At 32.0% G+C, this 21,388-nt stretch overlaps 3 protein-coding genes across 4 annotated transcripts; 2 read left to right on the top strand and 1 right to left on the bottom strand.

The window, feature by feature from the left end:
* Positions 1 to 2,160: 2,160 nt before the first annotated feature.
* Positions 2,161 to 8,693, top strand: LOC107634602 (uncharacterized). The gene is made up of 6 exons (XM_016338027.3): positions 2,161 to 2,955; positions 7,449 to 7,713; positions 7,814 to 7,850; positions 7,935 to 8,040; positions 8,126 to 8,236; positions 8,318 to 8,693. The coding sequence occupies exons 1-6, from the start codon at positions 2,620 to 2,622 to the stop codon at positions 8,432 to 8,434; spliced, it is 972 nt and encodes a 323-aa protein (XP_016193513.1). The 5' UTR covers positions 2,161 to 2,619; the 3' UTR covers positions 8,435 to 8,693.
* A 4,121-nt stretch (positions 8,694 to 12,814) lies between these two features.
* On the top strand, positions 12,815 to 14,085 carry LOC107633535 (floricaula/leafy homolog). The gene is made up of 3 exons (XM_016337150.3): positions 12,815 to 13,190; positions 13,273 to 13,547; positions 13,614 to 14,085. The coding sequence occupies exons 1-3, from the start codon at positions 12,815 to 12,817 to the stop codon at positions 13,962 to 13,964; spliced, it is 1,002 nt and encodes a 333-aa protein (XP_016192636.2). The 3' UTR covers positions 13,965 to 14,085.
* Positions 14,086 to 18,347: 4,262 nt separating this feature from the next.
* On the bottom strand, positions 18,348 to 20,385 carry LOC107633534 (ethylene-responsive transcription factor ERF114-like). Of its 2 annotated transcripts, none has more exons than XM_021119245.2 (2): positions 20,251 to 20,385; positions 18,348 to 18,907 (listed from the first exon to the last, which is right to left on the bottom strand). In XM_021119245.2, exons 1-2 carry the CDS (start codon positions 20,297 to 20,299, stop codon positions 18,435 to 18,437), a joined length of 522 nt encoding a protein of 173 aa, XP_020974904.1. In that variant the 5' UTR covers positions 20,300 to 20,385; the 3' UTR covers positions 18,348 to 18,434. The 2 variants fall into 2 exon arrangements, with proteins under 2 accessions (XP_020974904.1, XP_020974903.1); XM_021119244.2 differs by having other exon boundaries at positions 18,348 to 18,910; positions 20,251 to 20,383.
* Positions 20,386 to 21,388: the final 1,003 nt, after the last annotated feature.

The raw sequence follows: 21,388 nt of genomic DNA, 5'->3' as shown, positions 1-21,388 counted from the left end.
AGAAATCCAACAAAGAGAACTAAATGAACAATAATCAACACAAATCAACAATAATCAACACAATGAACAATAATAACCAGAAATTCAGAATAACAAATCAACTTTATAGATTATAATAACTAGTTCAGAGCAAATCAATAATAATCAAAACATGTTTTAATTAGAATCGGAATGAATCAACAAAATTAAATAAGGAACAGAAATTAGAACAAATTAATTTCAACATTTAAAATTTATTCCTAATATAACCCAAAACCAACTAAACATACAAAGTTGACCTAATCAAGTTAAAAAGGACCAACTTAATTAACCTTGTACTATTAAATAAATACCTCAATCATTCAAAAATTCAAAAGTTTTGGTCAATTAAAAATAAATCAAATTCCATTATCAATGTATAATAACAATCATAACAGACAAACGAGCATTGATTTTCAAGAATTAGACAAAAAATTGTATTATTAAAAACTCTTAGATATATTGATGAACACTTGGCATGCACAAATATTAAACATGCAAAATCAAGATCAAATAGCAATTGACAGCCCCGATTTCAAATCAACAATCAACACCAGCAATAAATAATTTAAAACAAACAACCAAGCATAATCCAAATAATCCAAATATTTTTCAGCAATTCAAAACCTAATAACCTAATCTAACTTATCTTAACCACTTAAAATTTACTAACAAAAAATAATTCTAACTAACCAACTAGAAATCAAATTAATGAAACTAAAATGAACTGAAATAGAAACTAAAACAGACTAGTAACTTGGATTGCCAAAACGGAACGGAACGAAAAAGATGAAAGGAGTTACAATGGCACTATGATGTTGCCGGTGCAAGAAAGGGCAAACAAACGGTCACCGGAGTTTGAAGATAGCCGAAACGAGCTAGGAATAGGGCTCTGTGACAGGGGCCGAGTTAGAGTGGCTTAGAGAGAGAGAGAGAGAGAGAGAGAGAGAGAGAGAGAGAGAGAGAGAGAGAGAGAGAGAGAGAGAGAGAGAGAGAGAGAGAGAGAGAGAGAGAGAGAGAGAGATTCGAATGAGGGGGAATGAGGGTTCACACTTTGAATTTTCGATCCAGTTACCGTCGAAAAAATCCGATGATAAACCATTGCAGATCATCAAAACGCAGCGTTTCACTAAGTGGGTTTACCATCGGATTTTTCCAACGGTAATCCGACCTTAAAGGACGCGCCAATTTATTTTTGTTTCCCTCCAAATATTATCGGTGAACTTCCGTGAATTTACCGTCAGAAACGTAAATCTACTGGTAATTATTTAACCTTACGAATTCGATGTTGTTATCGCCGGTAAATCCGACTGTAACTTCATCGCTACTCTGTGACGCAAAATCCAACAATAAATCTAAGGTACTCAACATTTTTCTTGTAGTGTCTCCAGCTTATTTATAATCCATATCTTTAGCTAAATTTTTTATTTTAAGCTAAATTTAATCTTATCTTTTCAAGAAGAATAAGATAAACTAAACATAATCTTAAATTTAAACTAACTGAAATCAAATCTTAAATTCTTGGAGTGTGTGGGTCGTGTTAAACATTCATGTTATTTTTGCTGAAGGAAGATTGGCGTCAGGGCTTTTTGATTTGCTCGTGAAGCGCTAATTATGATTATTGCTTTGTCTTTCATCGAAGGTGCTAAGCGTCAAGGTTTGGTGAAGAAAATCTTGAGCGCTGAGCATGAGAAAGTGGCGCTGGGTGTTGAAGGAAGATACTGGGTGCGTGGCACCCTCTTTTGTTCTCCTGGGCGCCCCTCCTTTGAAGTTTATGGGCGCTGGACACCCATCTTTTGAAGTTCAGGAGCGCTGAGCGCCAGTGTGCAGTGTGGACGTTGAGCGTCCCACCTTCTTTAATTGCTTCTACTATTTTTATGATCTAAATTTTTCTTATAGTATTCTGAACATACAACAACTCTAAAATAATTTCAAATAAAATAGATTAATCATAAAAATCTCAATTAACCTAAAAAATTATTAATATTTATAAAAAAAATACTTAAAAAAACTACTTAAAAATGACAAGGCATCAATGGCTATCATCCCTAGATATGTTAGTGGCTCATTTGCCCATTTGTTGTCAATTCCAAAATTAGGCGCTAGAACTTAAGTCAAATGCCAAACTAAAAGCAGTTCAACATCGAAATATATATCTGATTTTTTTTCACATTTAATAATAAAATAATGAGACATTATTTTTTATGATGTTAATTAGTATATTTATTTTCATGTATATTAATTTTCTTAATAATATCTATAAGTTGCAGACTTTTGAAACTACTATTTTTGTGTTTTTCTTTTTAAATGCTTTAAATCCCAATTGAGAAAAATAAAATAAAAAAAGAAAAAACATATTTTCTGAAGCAAAGATCTTTGAGTCGAATTTAAGACAGAAAAAATATTAATTAATTAAGACCTTTCTTGCTATTAAACATTTTAGGTTATGATAAGGAATACAAAATTAATATGGCTTTGATAGGATATCCGCAAAAATAAAAATAAAAATAAATTATGGATGTTAGAGAGTGGTTGACCCTTCAGCCCCATATTCATGGAAGTGGAAGCAGCATTAATTGAGTAGTTCAACACCCTTTATATATGTTATGTGTGTGGCATGTATGTTATATCTACCAAGCCGCTACAATACACAAACTAAAGTTAGAAGAGTTTGTAGAAAGGGCTACCTACAAAATCATATCTTTGCATCCTTTACAACAAAACAGAAAGAGAAGAATGGCTTTTTGGAGATCCACAACACTTGAATCCAACAAACACGACTTGAATACCTATGCAAATCCAACAACAACAATGACGACGACCACGACGAGTACGGCAACAACAACAACGGACAAGGAAGCCACTACTACTCATGCTGAGCTCACCAAAATCCCTCTTATGAGAGCCTTCATTGAAACGCACGATCCCTCTTCTATGGTAATCCATTCTTTCCACTTTCCTTGCTTGATTTTCTAATTAATTGTTTTTATTTAATTTAGACGGAAGTAGTATTCATGACCAGTTAGTTAGACATGTTTGAACAGACAAGTTGGGAGAAAAAGAAGCCTAAATCTTGTTCACTTGTATTATGGTTTGATTTTTTCTTTCAGTAATATCACAATGCCTTTGTCATTATTCTCTAAGCATATATGAATAGTGGAAAATTCAGTGGTCAACAAACACTTAAGTGGATAGAATCTAATAATAAAAGTGAGGATAAAACTAACTCTCTTAGTTAAGTTGTTTAATACATTTCAATCTATTCCATTTTGCTAATTTAAGTAATATTTTTCAAATCAAACTAATAGCTTTTTACCCCTTTTTCTTTTACTAGACAATGTTCAAATTATATTTAGATGTGAATATTATATGATCGATAATGGTTGTACTCGTGGGTCACAAATTTTGTGAGAAATACCTGTACAACAATTTTAGTAAGGAGCTAATTTAATTTATGTTTTTTTTTTCAAAAAAAAATACTATTCGTATACTAAAATCTGTTATTAAAATCAATCATTAATATATTTGTGTATAAATATATGTGTGATTTAATTTATTTTTAATGTGTATTTATATATTTTAATATATATTTTATACTAATAATTGATTTTAGTTACTAATTTTAGTATACACGTAGTATAATTTTTTTTTTTTCAAAAATGAGATTTCTAATATAAAGAATAATTTATTCTTCTAATAGATTTTTTAAACATATATCTAAATATTAAATAAAATAATTCGTTGCTTTTAAGATTTTAAACATTAATCAATCGAATTAATTTTGCATTTAATAATTAGAAGGAAAAAATGTGGCTAATTTTTTTATACTGTATAAATATATGTGTAATACATTGTTATGGGAAGATTAGGTATTTCTTTTATATGGTGTTTTATTCAAATCGGACGGTCCGATTTGTTTGAAAAAAAAAGTAAAGTACAAATCGGAGGGTCCGATTTGTTTGATAAAAAAAAATTACAAATCGCATGGTCCGTTTTGTATTTTTAATTTTTTTTTATTTTTTGAAATAGAAATCGGACGGTCCGATTTCAACAGTAAAAATTTTTTTATTTTTAAAAACACAAATCGGACCATCCGATTTGTGATTGTTGATTTTAAAAATGAAACAAATCGGAGGGACCGATTTGTTCACACCATAGCAATGAAAAACTCATCTCTTCTCCCATTATTGTGAGATGCACTCAGCTCTCCCCACACAAAAAATAATAAGCGAAAAAAATGTATTACCCTATTGTTGTCACATCTATTGAATGCTCTACAAACATACATAAATGCTTCCATCATTTGCATGACATTGTCGCTAGATTTTTCTTCTGAAAGCTAAATGCGATGTGATTGATGCTCATCGTAACTTTAATAGTTAACCTTTCTAGTTTCTAGTTTATTTTGATACTGTAAAAAATTATGTTTATCTAAGTTATTCATGAGTAAAAGTTCCATCTCTTAAGTTTGCCCCGCTTGCATCCTCTGATGTCACTGATCCTCGGACACAAACTCACCATTTACAACTTCAATTCCTTCTGAGGATTCTAACAAGGCCGCCACCGGTCAAAAATGAGAAAGAAAAAAAAAACGAGTTGATTTTTTTTTTTTAAAAATTTAAATAACCTGATAATTATTTCAAAAGATAATAAGATCTTCAACAAAAAAAATATTTTTTTCGGTCTCTGATGTTTACTTTTATTATTGAAACAAAGACTAATAAGTCTCATAAAAATTAAAATTAAGGACCGAAAAAGGTATATTTTTTTGTTTGGAGACCTTGTAGCCTCTTTAATGTAATTGTCAAAAGTTTGATTGAGTATTCACTCTTTTTTTATGAGTTAAAAAGATGTCGATTCATTTAAACTAATGAGTTAAATAAATTGATTTGTTTGGCTTGTGTTTATATTTTTATATTTTCATAAAACTAATTATAAAATTATTTGATAATTTTAATTTATTTCCTCAAAAATGTTATTATATATTATATATTTTTATATTAAATCAATTAATTCTAAAAATTTAACTAAAAAAATATTATAATAAAAAAAGAATTTATATATTATTTAAATAATAGAAAACGAGTCAATTTATGCCCTCAACTCTGATTCACTTAATTTGCAAAGTTATTCTAAGTAAGTCAGAATGATATGCTTATAAATAAGCCATAATTTAGTCGCTAAAAAAATGTCATAATTTACCTCTTTTTTTTTTTTTGTTCTATTTGTCTAACTTTACGAACAAACCAAACTGACTTGTATGCAGTTGCCATTTTGACAACTCTATCTACACTGATCTCTCCCTTTCTAACTAGCTTGCCAGCTTCAACCAATCAAATGCTAATTAGATTAGTTGGTCTCTCGGTGCTTTCAAAACCATCAGAGACAAGTGGTTTTTCCTTCAGTTCCATTGCAAGAATCTTCTGGATTTGAAATTGAGGATAGAAATTTTATTTGTGTATTTTTTATAGTATAATAGATACATTTTTTATTTTTTATAATAAAAAATATAATTTAATTTTAATATACTGTCACTATAAAATAATTTTATACGTATATTTAATTATATAATATCACATTAATAAAAATAATTATTTTTTATATTAATAATATAAATAATCATTTAAAAAACTGAATATAATAGCATGTAAACATTTTACACTATAAATATATTAAAATTAAATTCTAAAATATATATATATATATAAACACAAAACAGGTATTATTTGCTTCTAGGTAGGGGTGCACAGACCCAGCCCGGCTCGAAGGTCCGGTCCGGTCCCGAACACTTTTGGGGCTAATTTGGTGTGATCTTATTGGGTTTAGGGCCGGATAAGGGTCTCAAAAATAGACCCGGTCATTGTTTCGGGTCGGGTTCGGGCCATAGCTCGGGTCACCCGAAGTCGGCCCGGTGACCCGGTCATCATACACAATTAATATTTTGTGTTATTGGTGATGGATCATGACTATTCTTATGTGGAATTTAAGTATTGTAAATCTTAATATTTTGTGTTATTAGTCATTATAAAACTATAAGTTAATGTTTTATGTTTAAAATGCATAAGACTTTAGACTAATGCATAATATTGTGTTATTTGTATTGATTTAAATATTTGGTATTATTAGACAACATTAGTATTGATTGTGGTTATGCTTTAATTTTGAAGAATGGTTGGTTCTTGTTATATTTTTCTAAGTGAATTTTACCATGTTAAATAATGGTTGGAGTCTTGAAAATTTGAATATTTTTACATGCTAGCTTACAAGAAGATATCAACGTAATGTAATGTTAACGGTCCGGTTTTCACCCGGTATAATTGTGGCCCGAAAGTGTATTAATTTTATCGGGTCTAGGGCCGGGTTCGAATCTAATAAATAAATCCGGTGTATATTTCGGACCGGATCTGGATCACATCAAACCCGACTTTATCCGGTCCATGTGCACCCCTACTTCTAGGCTGTAGCCCGGCAGTAAAGACAGCGGCAGCGTCATTAGGGTAGTGCATCTCAGGACCTACCCAATAAGATTTTGACATGTGTCACAACAACCAACAGAATTTATGAAACCGTCCAATCTGAAATCTAACCATTAAATGTGATTGGAATCTCTCAATGGTCAAAACTGCTACTAAAGAAGAAATAATGCCTTCATTTAACTTAAACAGAAATATGTGATAAAATAAATTGATCAAAAATAGTTTAAATTTTGTTTTTAATATTTATTAATTGTTATTAGAATAAAATAAATTTAAACTAATTTTTTATTTTCTTTCTAGCATTATGGTAACTTACAAATGCATTTTCATAATAAAAGAGATTTGTAACTTCAACCATACGTACGCATTTTTGAAAAATGTAATAATCTGAAGTAGTCACGTAAATGGCCATATAAAATTATTAGCCTTACTTGTAGTTTCTAGGTTAATTAGGTGTACTGTGAAGGCTAATTTTTTTTATATTATTTAAATATATGTGTAATATATTATTATTGAAAGATTAGATGTTTTTTTTTGTGGTGTTTTATTTAAATTGGACGGTCCAATTTGTTTAAAGAAAAAAGTAAACTACAAATCGGAGGGTCCGATTTGTTGGGAAAAAAAAAGAAAACTACAAATCGCATGGTTCGTTTTGTATTTTTTATTTTTTTTTATTTTTTAAAATAAAAATCGGACAATCCGATTTTAACATTAAAATTTTTTTTTTTTCGAAATCACAAATCGGACCGTTCGATTTGTGATTGTTTGAGAAAAAAAATAAAAACAAATCGGAGGCATCGATTTGTAGCTCCCATAGCAAAGTTAAACACTTTTCTTCTCATATTATTGGGAAATACACTCTTCTCTCCCTCACACGAAAAACAAAAAGTTCTGCTGTGAAAGATGAAAAGAATAAATTAATTTGATGGTTGTTATATATGTTGCATGGTGCAGCATGAAGTGGATGATTTGATGATGAGAAGATTTCTGCGTGCTCGTGATTCAGATGTTGACAAGGCTTCTGCAATGCTCCTCAAGTGCTTGAAATGGAGGCGCTCCTTTGTTCCAAATGGTTTCTTTTCTGTGTCAGAGGTTCCCAATGAAATCACACAGGACAAGGTCTTCGCCCAAGGACATGACAACAGAGGTCGACCAATCGCTGTTATCTTTGGTGCCAGACATTTCCAAAACAAACAGGGTGGTCTCGATGAATTCAAACGTAAGTCTGTTAACTGTTAAGTACCTAGCTATATATAACTCGTTTCAATATTATTTTATTTTTCCCAACTTATTTATTTATAATACAATATATAATACAGGTTTTGTTGTGTATGCATTTGACAAGTTATGTGCCAGGTAATTGCTTTTATTACAAATACAATTAGATTCATTGAATGGCCGGATATATAATACTCTCTATATATATATATATTATTATAGTATGCCAGATGGGCAAGAAAAATTTGTGGGCATTGCAGAACTTAAGGGATGGGGATACTCTAACAGTGACGTGCGTGGATACATTACCGCTCTAAGCATTTTGCAGGTATGTGTTGTGTAGTGTTATATGCATATGATTTTATGGTTGATATTGGAAGCTTGAACGTTCAAATTAAATATGAATAATGCAGGATTACTACCCTGAAAGATTAGGCAAGTTGTTTATTCTGCACGCACCTTACATATTTATGAAAGTGTGGAAAGTCATTTACCCCTTCATTGACAACAATACCAGGAAAAAGGTGACATTTAATTTAAAACATAAAACTACTGTTAGTGTGTCTCGTTTGAGATGGATGTTAAGAGAATGAGTTTGATTGCAGATTGTATTTGTGGAGAACAAGAAGCTGAAATCAACACTGCTAGAAGATATAGAGGAGAGTCAGCTCCCAGAGATATATGGAGGCCAATTGCCATTAGTCCCAATACAAGATAGCTGAATTGTTGAATAACAATAATAAAATTGATGACTTTCACATGCAATAAGGAATAAATAAATATTTTACATCATTATTATATGTTATCTCACTGTATCAGTAGGTGCAGGTTTTATGAATAAAGATTGGCGTGTCAATACACTAATCAATCTCAGCAGATTCAATTTGTAATACAAATATTGTCTGTCATCAAATTCATATTCAATGGGAAACAATGCTGGTTAAAGTCATTTCCTTTCATGGATCTGGCCACTGTTTGTCACTTTGTTGGTGTATCGAGCCCAAACACTATAAACGTTTTTATACGAGCCCAAGGAGTAATAAGGGGGGTACGGTAGAGTTAAAAAGGGGAAGATGAGCGAGATTTGGTTTTACTAGTTTTCTTATGATTATTGAATTAAGCAGTTCTAGATTGTAGTAATAAAATTAAGATTTGGTACGGCAATAATGGTAGCATGGAGGTGGATAGAAGGGAAGAGGAGAGAAGAGATTATGATTGTTGGGTTGAGACTTGAGACTACAATACAGTCACAGAGGACTTCCTGGTAACAGCAAGTACAACTGTACAACTCTTACCTTTTCTCTATTTTGTCTCCACTATGCTCTTTGCTATTCCCCCACTCCCACTCCCTCATTTTCATTTAAATATATATTGAATATTTAGAAGTTATTTATTTTATATTTTTAAATTAAATATTAATTTTTTTTGTTGACAAACTAAACAGCAAGCTTTAAGGACTATCATAATAGCCTCTATAATTTAGAAATGTTTAAAAAATTTAACTACACTCACTACAAAAAAAGTGTCAACTACCATCAAATTTACCAACAGATTTAATATCATGTGTTATTATCGAATTTACTGTCAGATTAGATTTACAAAAAAATAAAAAATAAAAACTATTCCGTCGTATCAAATTTTTACTGTCGGATTTGCTATTCCTACAATAAAGTCACTAGTAATAATTGGAGAAAAAATGTGAAACTTGGCGCGGATTAGTAATTGTCAGATTTATTGGCGAATAAATACGACGGTAACTAATCCTAAAATTTAAAGAGCAAACCTCTCCCACATTCATTTCGAATCCCCCTCTCTACCCTCTCTTCTCCCACTCGCTCTCTAACCCTCTCATCGTCGCCGCTCCGTGTGCCGCCGCTGCTGGCAGCGCCTTTGCAACCCCCTTTCGTCGTCTCCTCTTCCTCTCACCGAAACCAACCCCTTCTTTCATTCTTTCCCCTTCACAACCCAACGTCAGCCGTAAAATCTTCTCCCCCTTTCTGTTTGTCAGAGCTTCTTCCAGCACCGCTGTGGCGTTCCACCAGCAGCGGCTGTTGCTGCCATTGCATCTCCCTTCCTTAAGTTTTTCTTACTCTATTTGAAGCTCAGGTTCCATGATCACTCTTTTTTTCTGTTTTAGTTAATTTAGGACTTAATTATATATTAATTTCTAGTTAGTAAGTGAAATTTTCTGCTGGTTAAATGATTTAGATTAGGATCAGGATTTTTCTGATTAGATCAATTGCTATTAGTTTGTATATAGTTCAACATGTTGTTATGTTTCTAATTCATATGTATAGTTATTGAAGAAATAATTTATGTTAAGACAACAGTTAACACTCATTTTTTAAATTTTGGTAAAATTTAACTTGATTTTCTATATTTTTAAATAAATATATAATGATTAATGTTATATATAATGACATTCTTTGAGATGTAAACATTAATATATATGATCCCTTATAAATGTATACAATAGTAAATATAAGTTAATATATTCGGTTGAAAATATTGTGAATTTAATTGAATTTTGACTAATATTGTGGATTGAAGTTGGATTTGTGGAAACTGTAAAGGTGGATATATGTCCAATTTTAGGAGAGGTTATGTCAATTTTTTTAAGTTTTATGTGTTTTTATATGTTTGCTAATCTTAAGCTTTTCATTGATATGTTTGCACCAAACAACAATGCATGTACACAGGAGATTTCCAATGTGATTAAGTGCATATACAACAGCCCATGACCGAGATACACGAAGATCCCTGCTGAGACCAGAGAGCGACGGTTTTAGAAGTGGGCGGTAAGAACCCAATAATGTTGAATAAACTATATTTTAACTGTATTTTATTTCGACTAACTAATGTTGTTGAATTACTTTGTGCAGGAGAAATTTATATGGGATAGGGAACATGATCTCTTGATCAGCAAGATCTACGATCACCGGATAGGCTGGCGACTTCAGCAGATGATGCAGGATGTTCGTGAGGGGCTCGACCACCTCACGATTGGGCTCTGTCTAGATATTAAGAAAGAACTGGACGTCCATCTTTGTACTGATGAGGGGTTCAAGCGTCACCATCTGATGAACAGAACTAACAGGGCATCGCCGAGGTCGTTGAAGTATGCCAGTGGGTCAGCGATTTTCATGAAGACGAAGAGTAGGCTAGTATATAGTTTGCTAATCTTTGTTAATTATTACTTGAATGAATTGTTACTTGATTTATTTTATTAGTTGGTTTCAATATATGTAATCTAACTCTAAGTTGTTGGAGTGTGAGACGACATTGGCGAAGACCTTCAAATGTACACATACGTTGAAGGCCAATAACGGGAGATTTGCTTATGAGCGATCTGTGACTCATTATGTGAGTTTCAATTAATTTTAAGTTTGAAATGTATTCGCTTCAAAGTCAATTAACTGGCATCCTAATCACAATTCACAACGTGTGTTACACAGAGATATTGGAAGCTGTGACCCAGCAATCTTAGCCTAGTAGAGACGACTCCGGCTCCGATGTCTCAATCATAAATCCTAATAGGGTTTGGCGCGAGACTGCCTCTAAGCCCTACAAAAATCGTGTCTATGGTTTGGGGTTGTTCTTCGCTAGCAGTCTCCGTACTTCCACATTGGCGGCTTCACCTCTGCCTCTGCCATCAGCTCTGTCGATTATGAAGAAGTTGTTGATCTGAGGAAAGGTACAACGATCTTCTTGCACGCTTGGGAGACATCATTGTCATCAGGGCAGAATTGACGGAGAAGCTGGAGCGACTATAGCGTTTGCGAGACTAGATGACAATGTACAACAAGCAGATGCGTGCTGGAGACAGCGGGACTGATGGTGGGGCACCGACATCAACACCTAGTTTGCCACTTCAGCAAGGAAAAAATGACGACGATAACAATTACTGGGATCTGTAAGATTTAAAAAATTAATTTATTTATGTCTATTTTATTGTATTTTACTTCTTTGACTTTTTATTATATTCATACTATTGATATTTAATAAAATTATTAGTTAATTTCTGATATTTAGAATTTGTCCACTAATTTTATAAAAAGAAAATTTAATTTGATTACTAAGACTACTAATTATGCAAAATTACAGTAAATGGACGCCACAAAACATAATATGTGCTAACATTATAGTTGAAAAAATTCAACACTAACCAATCACTTATTTTTATTATATTAATTATAAAATCTAATGCAAAATTTGTCAGTAATTAGTGTTGGATAAAATAATTCACTAATAAATATTTTTTGGCATCGTTTATACCATTAAATATATTTGAACAATAAATTCAATCAAAATAAATTTGATGATACTCAGAATTTTTCGTGTGGTGACTTTATATGAATTATTGTTTCTATTTTGATTTTGATTTTGCATAATTGCATTCACACTTCTCTTAGTCAACGAGCGAACCCCTCTATCTCTTTCTTTCTGCTATCTAATTAATATTAATTAAAGGCAGAAAAAAGGTAAGAAGGTCAGTGAGATTTTCTCTGATTTTGTAACACCGCCGTACGTAAAGCAATGAAGGCTTCATGGATTCTCTGCCACCCTACTTCGTCTCTAGCCTAGCTACTCTATTGGTTCGCTTGTCTTTTCCTCTGCAATCGGCGTACACTTTTAATTTTATCAGCGCATGGCAATTGGCAAATTGCAAGTGAACTACTTGGAACTAACTCATTCTCGTTTTGAAGGAACTCATTGTCATTGCACGTTTAACGGAAGATTATTAGTAACATACCAAGTAATAATTTAGAGAGGGAGAAAGAGGTAGGTGGTTCAGTTTGTTTGGGACTAGCTAGCTAGCTATACTGTAGTATTGTTTAGTTTCATAGGGAAAATGAAATGGTGTTTTAGGAAAGGAAAGGAACGAAGGCCTCGTCATTTAAGCATTAAGAATCCTGCTATGCTGCTGACAACACCAATTAGTCTCAGAAACGAAACACAGGAAACAAAGATCTTTTTTACTATTACAGAGACTGATGTGTAAATAATATTATAATGCAACTCATTTTGGCAAATATTATTGTTTTGGTTGTCATCAAGAGGAGGTTGAAATAATAATTTAGTGATTAAGAGGAGATATAAATATGTATGTTGTGTTGGGAGATAGAAAGATGGACCCTGACGCATTCACGTCCACCCTCTTCAAGTGGGATTCGCGCACCATCCTCCCAACTTGTTCTTCCTCACTGATGGAGGGGACCGGGGGGCTGGAGGAGCTGTTCCATGCGTACGGGGTGAGGTACTACACGGCGGCGAAGGTGGCAGAGCTGGGGTTCACGGCGAGGACGCTGGTGGACATGAAAGAGGAGGAGCTGGAGCACATGATGAACAGCCTTTCCCAGATCTTCCGTTGGGATCTGCTGGTTGGCGAGCGCTATGGCATCAAAGCTGCCGTCCGAGCTGAGCGTAGACGCATCCAAGACCATCATCAACTTCGAATTGATTCTCTCCCTCAAGAAGGTCCACATCCCTCTCCCTTCATTTCTCTTAACATTAGACCACTGTTCTTGAGATGATAGGTTTAATTTGTTTGAGGAGGCAGGGGTGCAACAACATAAAGAGGCGGTGGGGAGCACGTGGGACGTCAGGAAGAGGATGAGAAGCAGAAGCAAGACGATGAGTGATGAGGAGGAAGAAGAAGAGGAGGAGGAGGAGAGACAAAGAGAGCACCCGTTCATAGTGACGGAGCCTGGGGAAGTGGCACGTGGCAAGAAGAACGGCCTGGATTACCTATTCCATCTGTATGAGCAATGCCGTGATTTCTTGATCCAAGTACAGAACATTGCCAAGGAAAGCGGTCAAAAATGCCCTACCAAGGTACCTACCTACCTACCTTGATACTCTCCGTCTCAGCTTCTAATTTGAGAGGTATGTACTGTGCAGGTGACAAACGAAGTGTTTAGGTACGCCAAGAAGGCAGGAGCTCATTGCATAAACAAGCCAAAGATGAGACACTACGTTCACTGTTACGCGCTTCACTGCCTTGACAAAGACACTTCCAATCAGCTCAGGAGGCAGTTCAAGGAGACAGGCCAGAACGTTGGGGCATGGAGGCAGGCCTGCTACAACCCTCTAGTTGCCATTGCTGCCCTCCACCACCACGACATTGATGCCATCTTTAACTCTCATCCTCGCCTATCCATCTGGTACGTTCCCACGAAGCTTCGCCAGCTTTGTCACGCCCACAGGAACAATTCAGCTTCCACCTCCACCCATCATCATCTTCTCTTCTAGCTGTCCAAACTTAATTATAGCTTCTACTACTACTACTTCTCATCTATTATGTAATGCCCTTAATTAATCCCATCACTTGTACTTGTTCTTCTCTTTCTGTTTCCCATCTCATCTATTCAAGTTGCCTTACTTTTTTTGCTAAGTAAATTAAACGGGTAAATATTTATCGTTATGCACACAGTATAGGGCCAGGGGGAGGGGGTTATTTTTTCGTTTTTAGTTTTTACCCTACTCACACACATGTTGCAACGCAAATACATTTGCCACTTCAACCAAGGCCTTGCCCTTAATATCTATGCTCAAAGCCCCAATACTCTAGCTTGTCCAGTCCAATACTATCTTGAATGAGTTTTATACGAGAAGCAAAAATCCAAAAATAGTCTTCTTGAAATACCCAAAGGGCCTTAAACTTAAAGGCTTGACAGTATCTTATTAGGATTAGTTTAACATACTCCATCGTGACCCAACAAAAAAAGCAACAAACAAAAGAAAAACACATATGCACACTTTTGTTAAGGAGTTATTCCCATACTTCATTATTATAATTTATAATAACTCAGAACAACATCTTATTCGTATATAAATTTAAATGAATACATCTTCAAGTAATCTAAGATGATATGATGATGATGATTGATGACGAAGTTGAAAAATTGGGCAAGATATTGACTTTTGAAAGTGAGACTGGGATGAATAATGGCCGCAAGGTTTGACATTAGAGGAACAGAGACAAACATCCCTCAAATAATAGGCCCAAACAAATCTCGCGACTTAGTGCATCTAAACAAAACCAAAGTCAACCAGCTAGATTGGGGGCCATTGACTTTGTCTTTTACTTCTTTTTGTTAAATACTTGCTACATTTGCATGAGTTTTTATAAAATTTAAAAAAGATAGGGTAATGCTAGGTAGACAAAAAAACCAGTCAGAACTTGTTTTCTTTAGTATTAATTAAGTATCGCAACAATTAATGAATGCTAAATAAGACAAGTTATGGCTGTTTTTGGCTGATTTTCTTTAGTTACCAAACATTGTGAATCACAATTTTAATTTTTTAATTTAAAAAATTTATAATTTATAAAATCATGAATCATAATTTTTTTATATACAAATTGATATGTCATCACACTTATGAATTTTTTTTATTTTAATTTCATTAGTGTAATAGACAACTTCATCTATCAAATAATTAGCTTAATTACTCTCCTACTTTTAGGTTTTAGGGTCAAATTTCGTTCGTAACCCCCTGCTATTAAAATTCATGCATCATTTCGCTGGACAAGAATAACAGAAAGAGAAGGTAAGAATTCATCATTTCCCATTATGATGTGTAACGTTCAATCGGCATTTATGTTATAAATAAACTGATAACTCTATTTTTATATGAAGTTATTAATTAAAAATTATTAAATAATTTGATATATTTGATTAAACTATCATTTAATAGTTTAAACTAACAACTTTATATGTAAGTTTTCACCTATAAATAATTCAATTTAAATGGCTTTAAATAACGCTTTTTTTTGCGTATCTCTTCGTATAAACTAGCTGTTTGTAACTTGTCCTTTAAATGACACGCATCACCATTTTTAAGTCTGATTTAGTAAAGATTTTTTGGAAAGACCGATACCGATATCTTTTGAATAAATATACCTTAAAAATAATATATTTATGGTTGTAGTTTTAAAAAAAAAATTAAAGTTACTTGTGAAAATACATAAAAAATTAGTTTGTACTTCTTAAAATTAAAAAATTTAATATCATTTTATATAGTAATCAATGTTTAGATTTATCCTTAAATAAATTATTAATACCAAATTTTATTCGTTTATGATTAGTTTTTTCTATTTATATTTATTATAATTATTTTAAATTTTAAAATTATTTTATCAGATATAATTATTATTGTTTATATTTATTAAAAATTATTTTAAATTTAGATTATCAAATATAAGTTCTATATTTTAAAAAAAAAATCTCTTTTAAAAATTAATTTTGAAAAAGAAAATTTTTTTACTGTAACTATATTATTGTGGCCTCTTTAATTTGCCAATTCATTGTTAATGGGGTCACTGGTCAATGGTCAGAGTCTGGGTTCTAAATTTGACGCGTTGACTTGAATGAACATCCACATTCTCGCTCTCAGTATGATACGGACACATGCAGAAACGACTCATTCCACAGTCAAACACTCAAACATACAGGGACAGGAGACTCCATCCATATTCCATAACGAGATTATATTATTCAAATAAATTACAACCAAATAAATAAAACTGCATTCATTCGAAGTTTGTTTAGTCAACTAACCTTTTCTCTACAACCTGGGTGCTATATAACGTTTCGAGTTTGGACAGATTACGTTAGTCACAAATTAATCAAATGCGCACGGAAGTGATCAAAATTTAACCCACACGCCGATATTGCACGCTGACGCACATAATGTCTAGAGGTCACATTCACATATCTACAATGTTTATACAAATTCGATCTAAAAATTATAAATATTAATCCGATTTATAAGGTTGTTGGATCCGACCTCATATATACACTAATAGAATTACGAATTTCATATAAGTATTCGTATATTCGTAAATCTGTAAAAATAAATAAATATTTTTTTTATTTTATTTATCATATATATTATATTATATTATATTATTTTTATTATTTAAAAAATATATTTAATAATATTTTTAAAATAAAAAAATTTATCGACATTTTTTAATAATAATAAATTTTTAAAAATATTTTTATATTTATGCGAATCGCATTAAAATTTTAGATATAGTCAATCCGATTCCCCCGCTAACTACAAACTAATTCACTAATTAATTATGATTTTTATTTTCAGGTAAAATAGTTAAATAGAGTTCTGCCTGGTGTATTAATCAGATGCAATGAAATAGATAAAAGTATTTTTTTAAAAAAAGTTATTATTTCGATAAATAATCAATAACTCGATTTTTTCCATTGCCGTTCAACTTTTCTTCTTAAAATATCCAAAGTTTGCCACAGTCGCATGCATGCATCTTTTTCTAGATTGTTGGATGATGAGATCAATAATGAAAGGAAAGCAAAAAATTATTAAGACGCGGTTTCGGGGGTCAGAATTATCGCTTGTGTTCAAACCACCAGCTTCATACATACATGCACCCTTATTATATTATTGCCGTGTAATTGTAATAACATATATGTTGTTTGGTGCTTTTAAGACACCAATGTAGAAGCTATAATATATTCTCCTTAATTACCTTTACTTGTTTTCATCCACTTTCATGGCCGATTAACTATACTCGTCATCGGCTCTTTCCAGTTCTTTTTCTTAGTCAGCTTCCAAACTTTGGGACTTGAAGCAAGCTTTTATAAGGTACTCTCGATTCTTTCTCTCATAAAATATTTCAAGGAATGCTAGGGGCAGTAACTTTGTGATTTGTAGCCATCAAATAGTTATCAATGATGATTTTAATGGTGTGAGATGAGTGTGAGATTTTATCCAATGGCTCATTTTTCTTTGCAAGTTACATGTTGGCCAAAATTTAACAAAGTTGCTGGCTCCCTAGACTTTTCCAAATATTTCTACCCCCGCAAGTTAGTATATATTTATATATTGGTTTTGATGATGGAAATTTGGCACACTAGAGTTTCTTTACATGTAATCATGAAGAGTTGCATGGGGAATAATGGTGAAAGATGGACTTAGGTTAGGAGAAAACGTAGGGTTGAATATAATAAAATTGCCACTACACTCAATTTTGTTGGTGTAAAAATGATACTTAAAAATTATTATATAATGTAGCATATTTGATTAAAATATTTAATATATATGTTTATATTTTAGTTGTTAGAGAATTATATAAAATGTCATATACTCATTCATTTTTTTATATTGAATCAACAAAAATTGTTTTATTTTTAAGTAAGATGTGAAAATAAATTTATTTTCTATGAGTTTTACATTCAATTTAATTTAAAAAAAAAATTGGTAACTTGATGTATAAATATAAAATAAAAAAATATATGAATAAAATTAGATATACACTAAAATTAATTATTAATATAAAATATATACTAAATTATAAAATATAAATTAAAAATAAATTAAATAACACGTATATTTATATACAAATATATGATAACAATTTTAATATATTTATAGCACTTCTGAAAATATATAACAAATCTCTAGTAGAGATCATTACTTGAATTTAGATCAAATACACATCTTGTTAAAAATTTTAATTATTAAACCATATCATTTAGTGGCATGCTTCATCCTGACTCCTTTTTGTAGGAATGGGTTAAACGGCTCTTCAAACAAACATTTCATCATATAGTGTGCCCCATATATAAATACTATATATAATGAAAATCTTAAGAAATAAGAAATGAATGCATATATAGTTGACGATAAAAATTAACGATAAAGACAGAAAACCTTGGGCGTACCATCCAAGTCATCACTGTCCAATTAATTCCTAGGAGGAGACTTAGAAGAAGAACCTCCAAATTGCATAGAAAATCCAGAAGATGAAGATGAAGACGAAGAGGAAGAAACAAACATATTTTTATGGTTCCCATACAAATGAGGCAAAGCATAATTGAAATTGTTGTTGTTACTGCCAGAAAATTGTGAAGCTGAAGCATTAGAAATTGTGGTAGTAGTACTAGGTACTTGTTGACCATTGTTATTGCCAATTTCCGGTTGTGGAGGACGGTTAGTGAGGTAACCGAATTCACGAGTGAGATGAACCCTTTCTGGAAAGTTGAGCTTAGCTTTGCTTCCTTTGAATCTAAGAGCGGCTTCGTCATAAGCAAGTGCAGCTTCCTCGGCAGTTTGGAAAGTTCCAAGCCAAACCCTTGCTGCCTTCTTCGGATCTCGAATCTCCGCGGCCCATTTCCCCCATGGCCGGTGCCTAACCCCTTTGTAGTGTCTTCTTACCACTGCTATATACACATACATATTATTAAGAGCCAAGAGGAAGTTTGATCTTCTTTCTTTTTTGGAATAAACTATCAAAAAATCTCTAAATTATCAATTAATAAATGATATTTATACTTAGCAAATTATTTATGCATTTAATTTAAAATGATCAATTAATAAACTATTTAATAATTCAAAAACATTTTTGAGGATTTATCCTTTGTTTTGAGTACAAAAGAAGCAATATAAACTTTTTCTTAAAAAAATGCAATGAGAAAGTCTAGTTGAAATTCAACACTTAACCATCAAAAGAATAATGAGTAATCCTACACCATTAAATATCATCTAACGCCATTAAAAATATTAATGATGGCTAATTAATGACTACACATCACAAATTCTAGTGACTCCTAGTACTCTTCAAATGTAATATATATTTTGATGCGACACAGACGAACTCAATATACAGCTCCTTTGTGTCTACACCATCATAATCTCTTCTACACCTACCACTATTAGTAATGAAAGAAAAAAAAAATAAAAACTTCAAGCCGATCTCACCTCCCCAAGACCCCAACTCCTTTCTTTTTACACTCTCTTTTGTCCCCAATAAATAATTAATAAGTACGGTGTATGTAGAAATCATACAATGATTCAGATATATAAGTCAAATTAAACATTCTTTTCCTCTTTAAAAAAAAGACAAATATTACACTACTTTTTTTTAAAAAAAGTAATACTAGATAGACAAAAAAAAAACAGTCAGAATTTACCTTATTTAACATTAATTAATTGTCGCAACAATTAATGAATGCTAAATAAGGTAAATTATGGCTGTTTTTAGCTTTGGTTACCAAACATTTCCGTAGAATATATATGGGGTTGGAAACATTTAAGTAATAATTAACATCACTAGGAGATAGATATAAGAAAAGGAGAGGCTTTCTTTCCCATACTTTTTTTTTCTTCTATTTTTTCGTCTCCAAAATGAAAGGTCTAGCTAAAAGGAAGAGAGAAATTTGGTGTATATATAAAGTGAAAGACATAAGACCTTGAAAACAAACCAACCTATTATTATTTAAACAAGGTAAAACCTAATTAAAGACCCACTTATGTTGTGAAGGTCACACCACATATAAATTTCTTAGAGGATGATAATCTTCTTTATAAATCAAAATCGATTTTGATAGAGAGATTTAGAAGTTCTCTAAAAGACCGCATTACTTAGTATAAATCAATTTCAGGTTTGACCCAACAAGATCAGAGAGAAGCGAAGTTAAAGAATAACGCGAACACAAGGGAGAAGAAATGAAGACCTAAAACTAAATAATAAACCCTAAGTGCTGAAATTAAATCATTATACCTTGATCTTGCATTATAGATGGTGGTTGAGATTGTTGATTGTTGTCCATAGAAGTGGAGGAGTGAGAGATTTGTTGATGATGATGCGGTGGATTGCCACCAATGACTTGAACAAGAGCTGATACCACCGCCGACGTGTCTTGCTGGGAACGTTCAGAGTAAATCGGGAACACGTGCTCCTTCTCCTCTTTCTCTTCTTCTTCTTTTTCTTCAAGGGGAAATGGCCTCTTTCCATGTTTTCGATCCACTTTTAGAATGAAACTGAGCTTAGTTACGTGAAAACGCGGTGAAGCTTAGCTTGTTAACTTCTGCGTTCTGTAATGATGGAAGATTCTATCTGTGTTTTACGCGTACATGCCATTCCATCGTTGTTGATAAATCATCATGAGGTGAGTTAGATAATTATTCAGAGATAAGAGATGACTATTCAATCTAACAACACTACTATGTGGATGCCATATGTTGGAGATCGAGGAGAAGAAGAAATTAGGGTTTTGCTTCTATGACTTTTATGGAGTGAAGTAGAAAAGAATAAAGGGCCCTAGAAAGTCCTCTTGTTCCTAGTTCTTTTGTTATTTCTTTTAACTAAAATATCAGTTTCAATTTTAAATTCGTACAAAATATACTCATTTCTTGAGTAAATTATTTACCAATCTATCTATATATACGCTTTTTTAAAAGAGCGGCAATGCAAGAATTTTGGATATGATGATATCACTTTACGCATGTCGCATGCCTTCATATTTTAATGACAAAAGTAGTGTTTGAACGTTAAAATCAACTATTAAAATTAGTTTTTTTTTAAAAGATAGGTAGGTTTAAATTTGTATTTTTTAGATGAATATAAAGAGACTATGTTATTTGAATTATAATTCGTTGACAATTATTAAAATTAGTTATTATGTATTTATATGTGGTATTTAATTTATTTTTAATATATATTTTATATTTTAATATGTATTATATATTAATAATTGATTTTAGTAGTTAATTTTAATATATACCTAGTATAGTTGATTTTATAATCTAATAAAATAATTTTTATGACAAAAATATCTTAAATTTAGCAGTATAAAAAACTCAAAATTATGAGATATAACCCTTTTGTGTTCTATATATATTACCATATATATGTGTGT

This window comes from Arachis ipaensis, chromosome B3 (assembly GCF_059453495.1).
Source record: "Arachis ipaensis isolate K30076 ecotype BB chromosome B3, ASM5945349v1, whole genome shotgun sequence".
Lineage (NCBI taxonomy): Eukaryota > Viridiplantae > Streptophyta > Magnoliopsida > Fabales > Fabaceae > Arachis > Arachis ipaensis.
The sequence above is the reverse complement of the archived record's forward strand: the minus strand, read 5'-3'. Positions and strand labels throughout refer to the sequence as shown.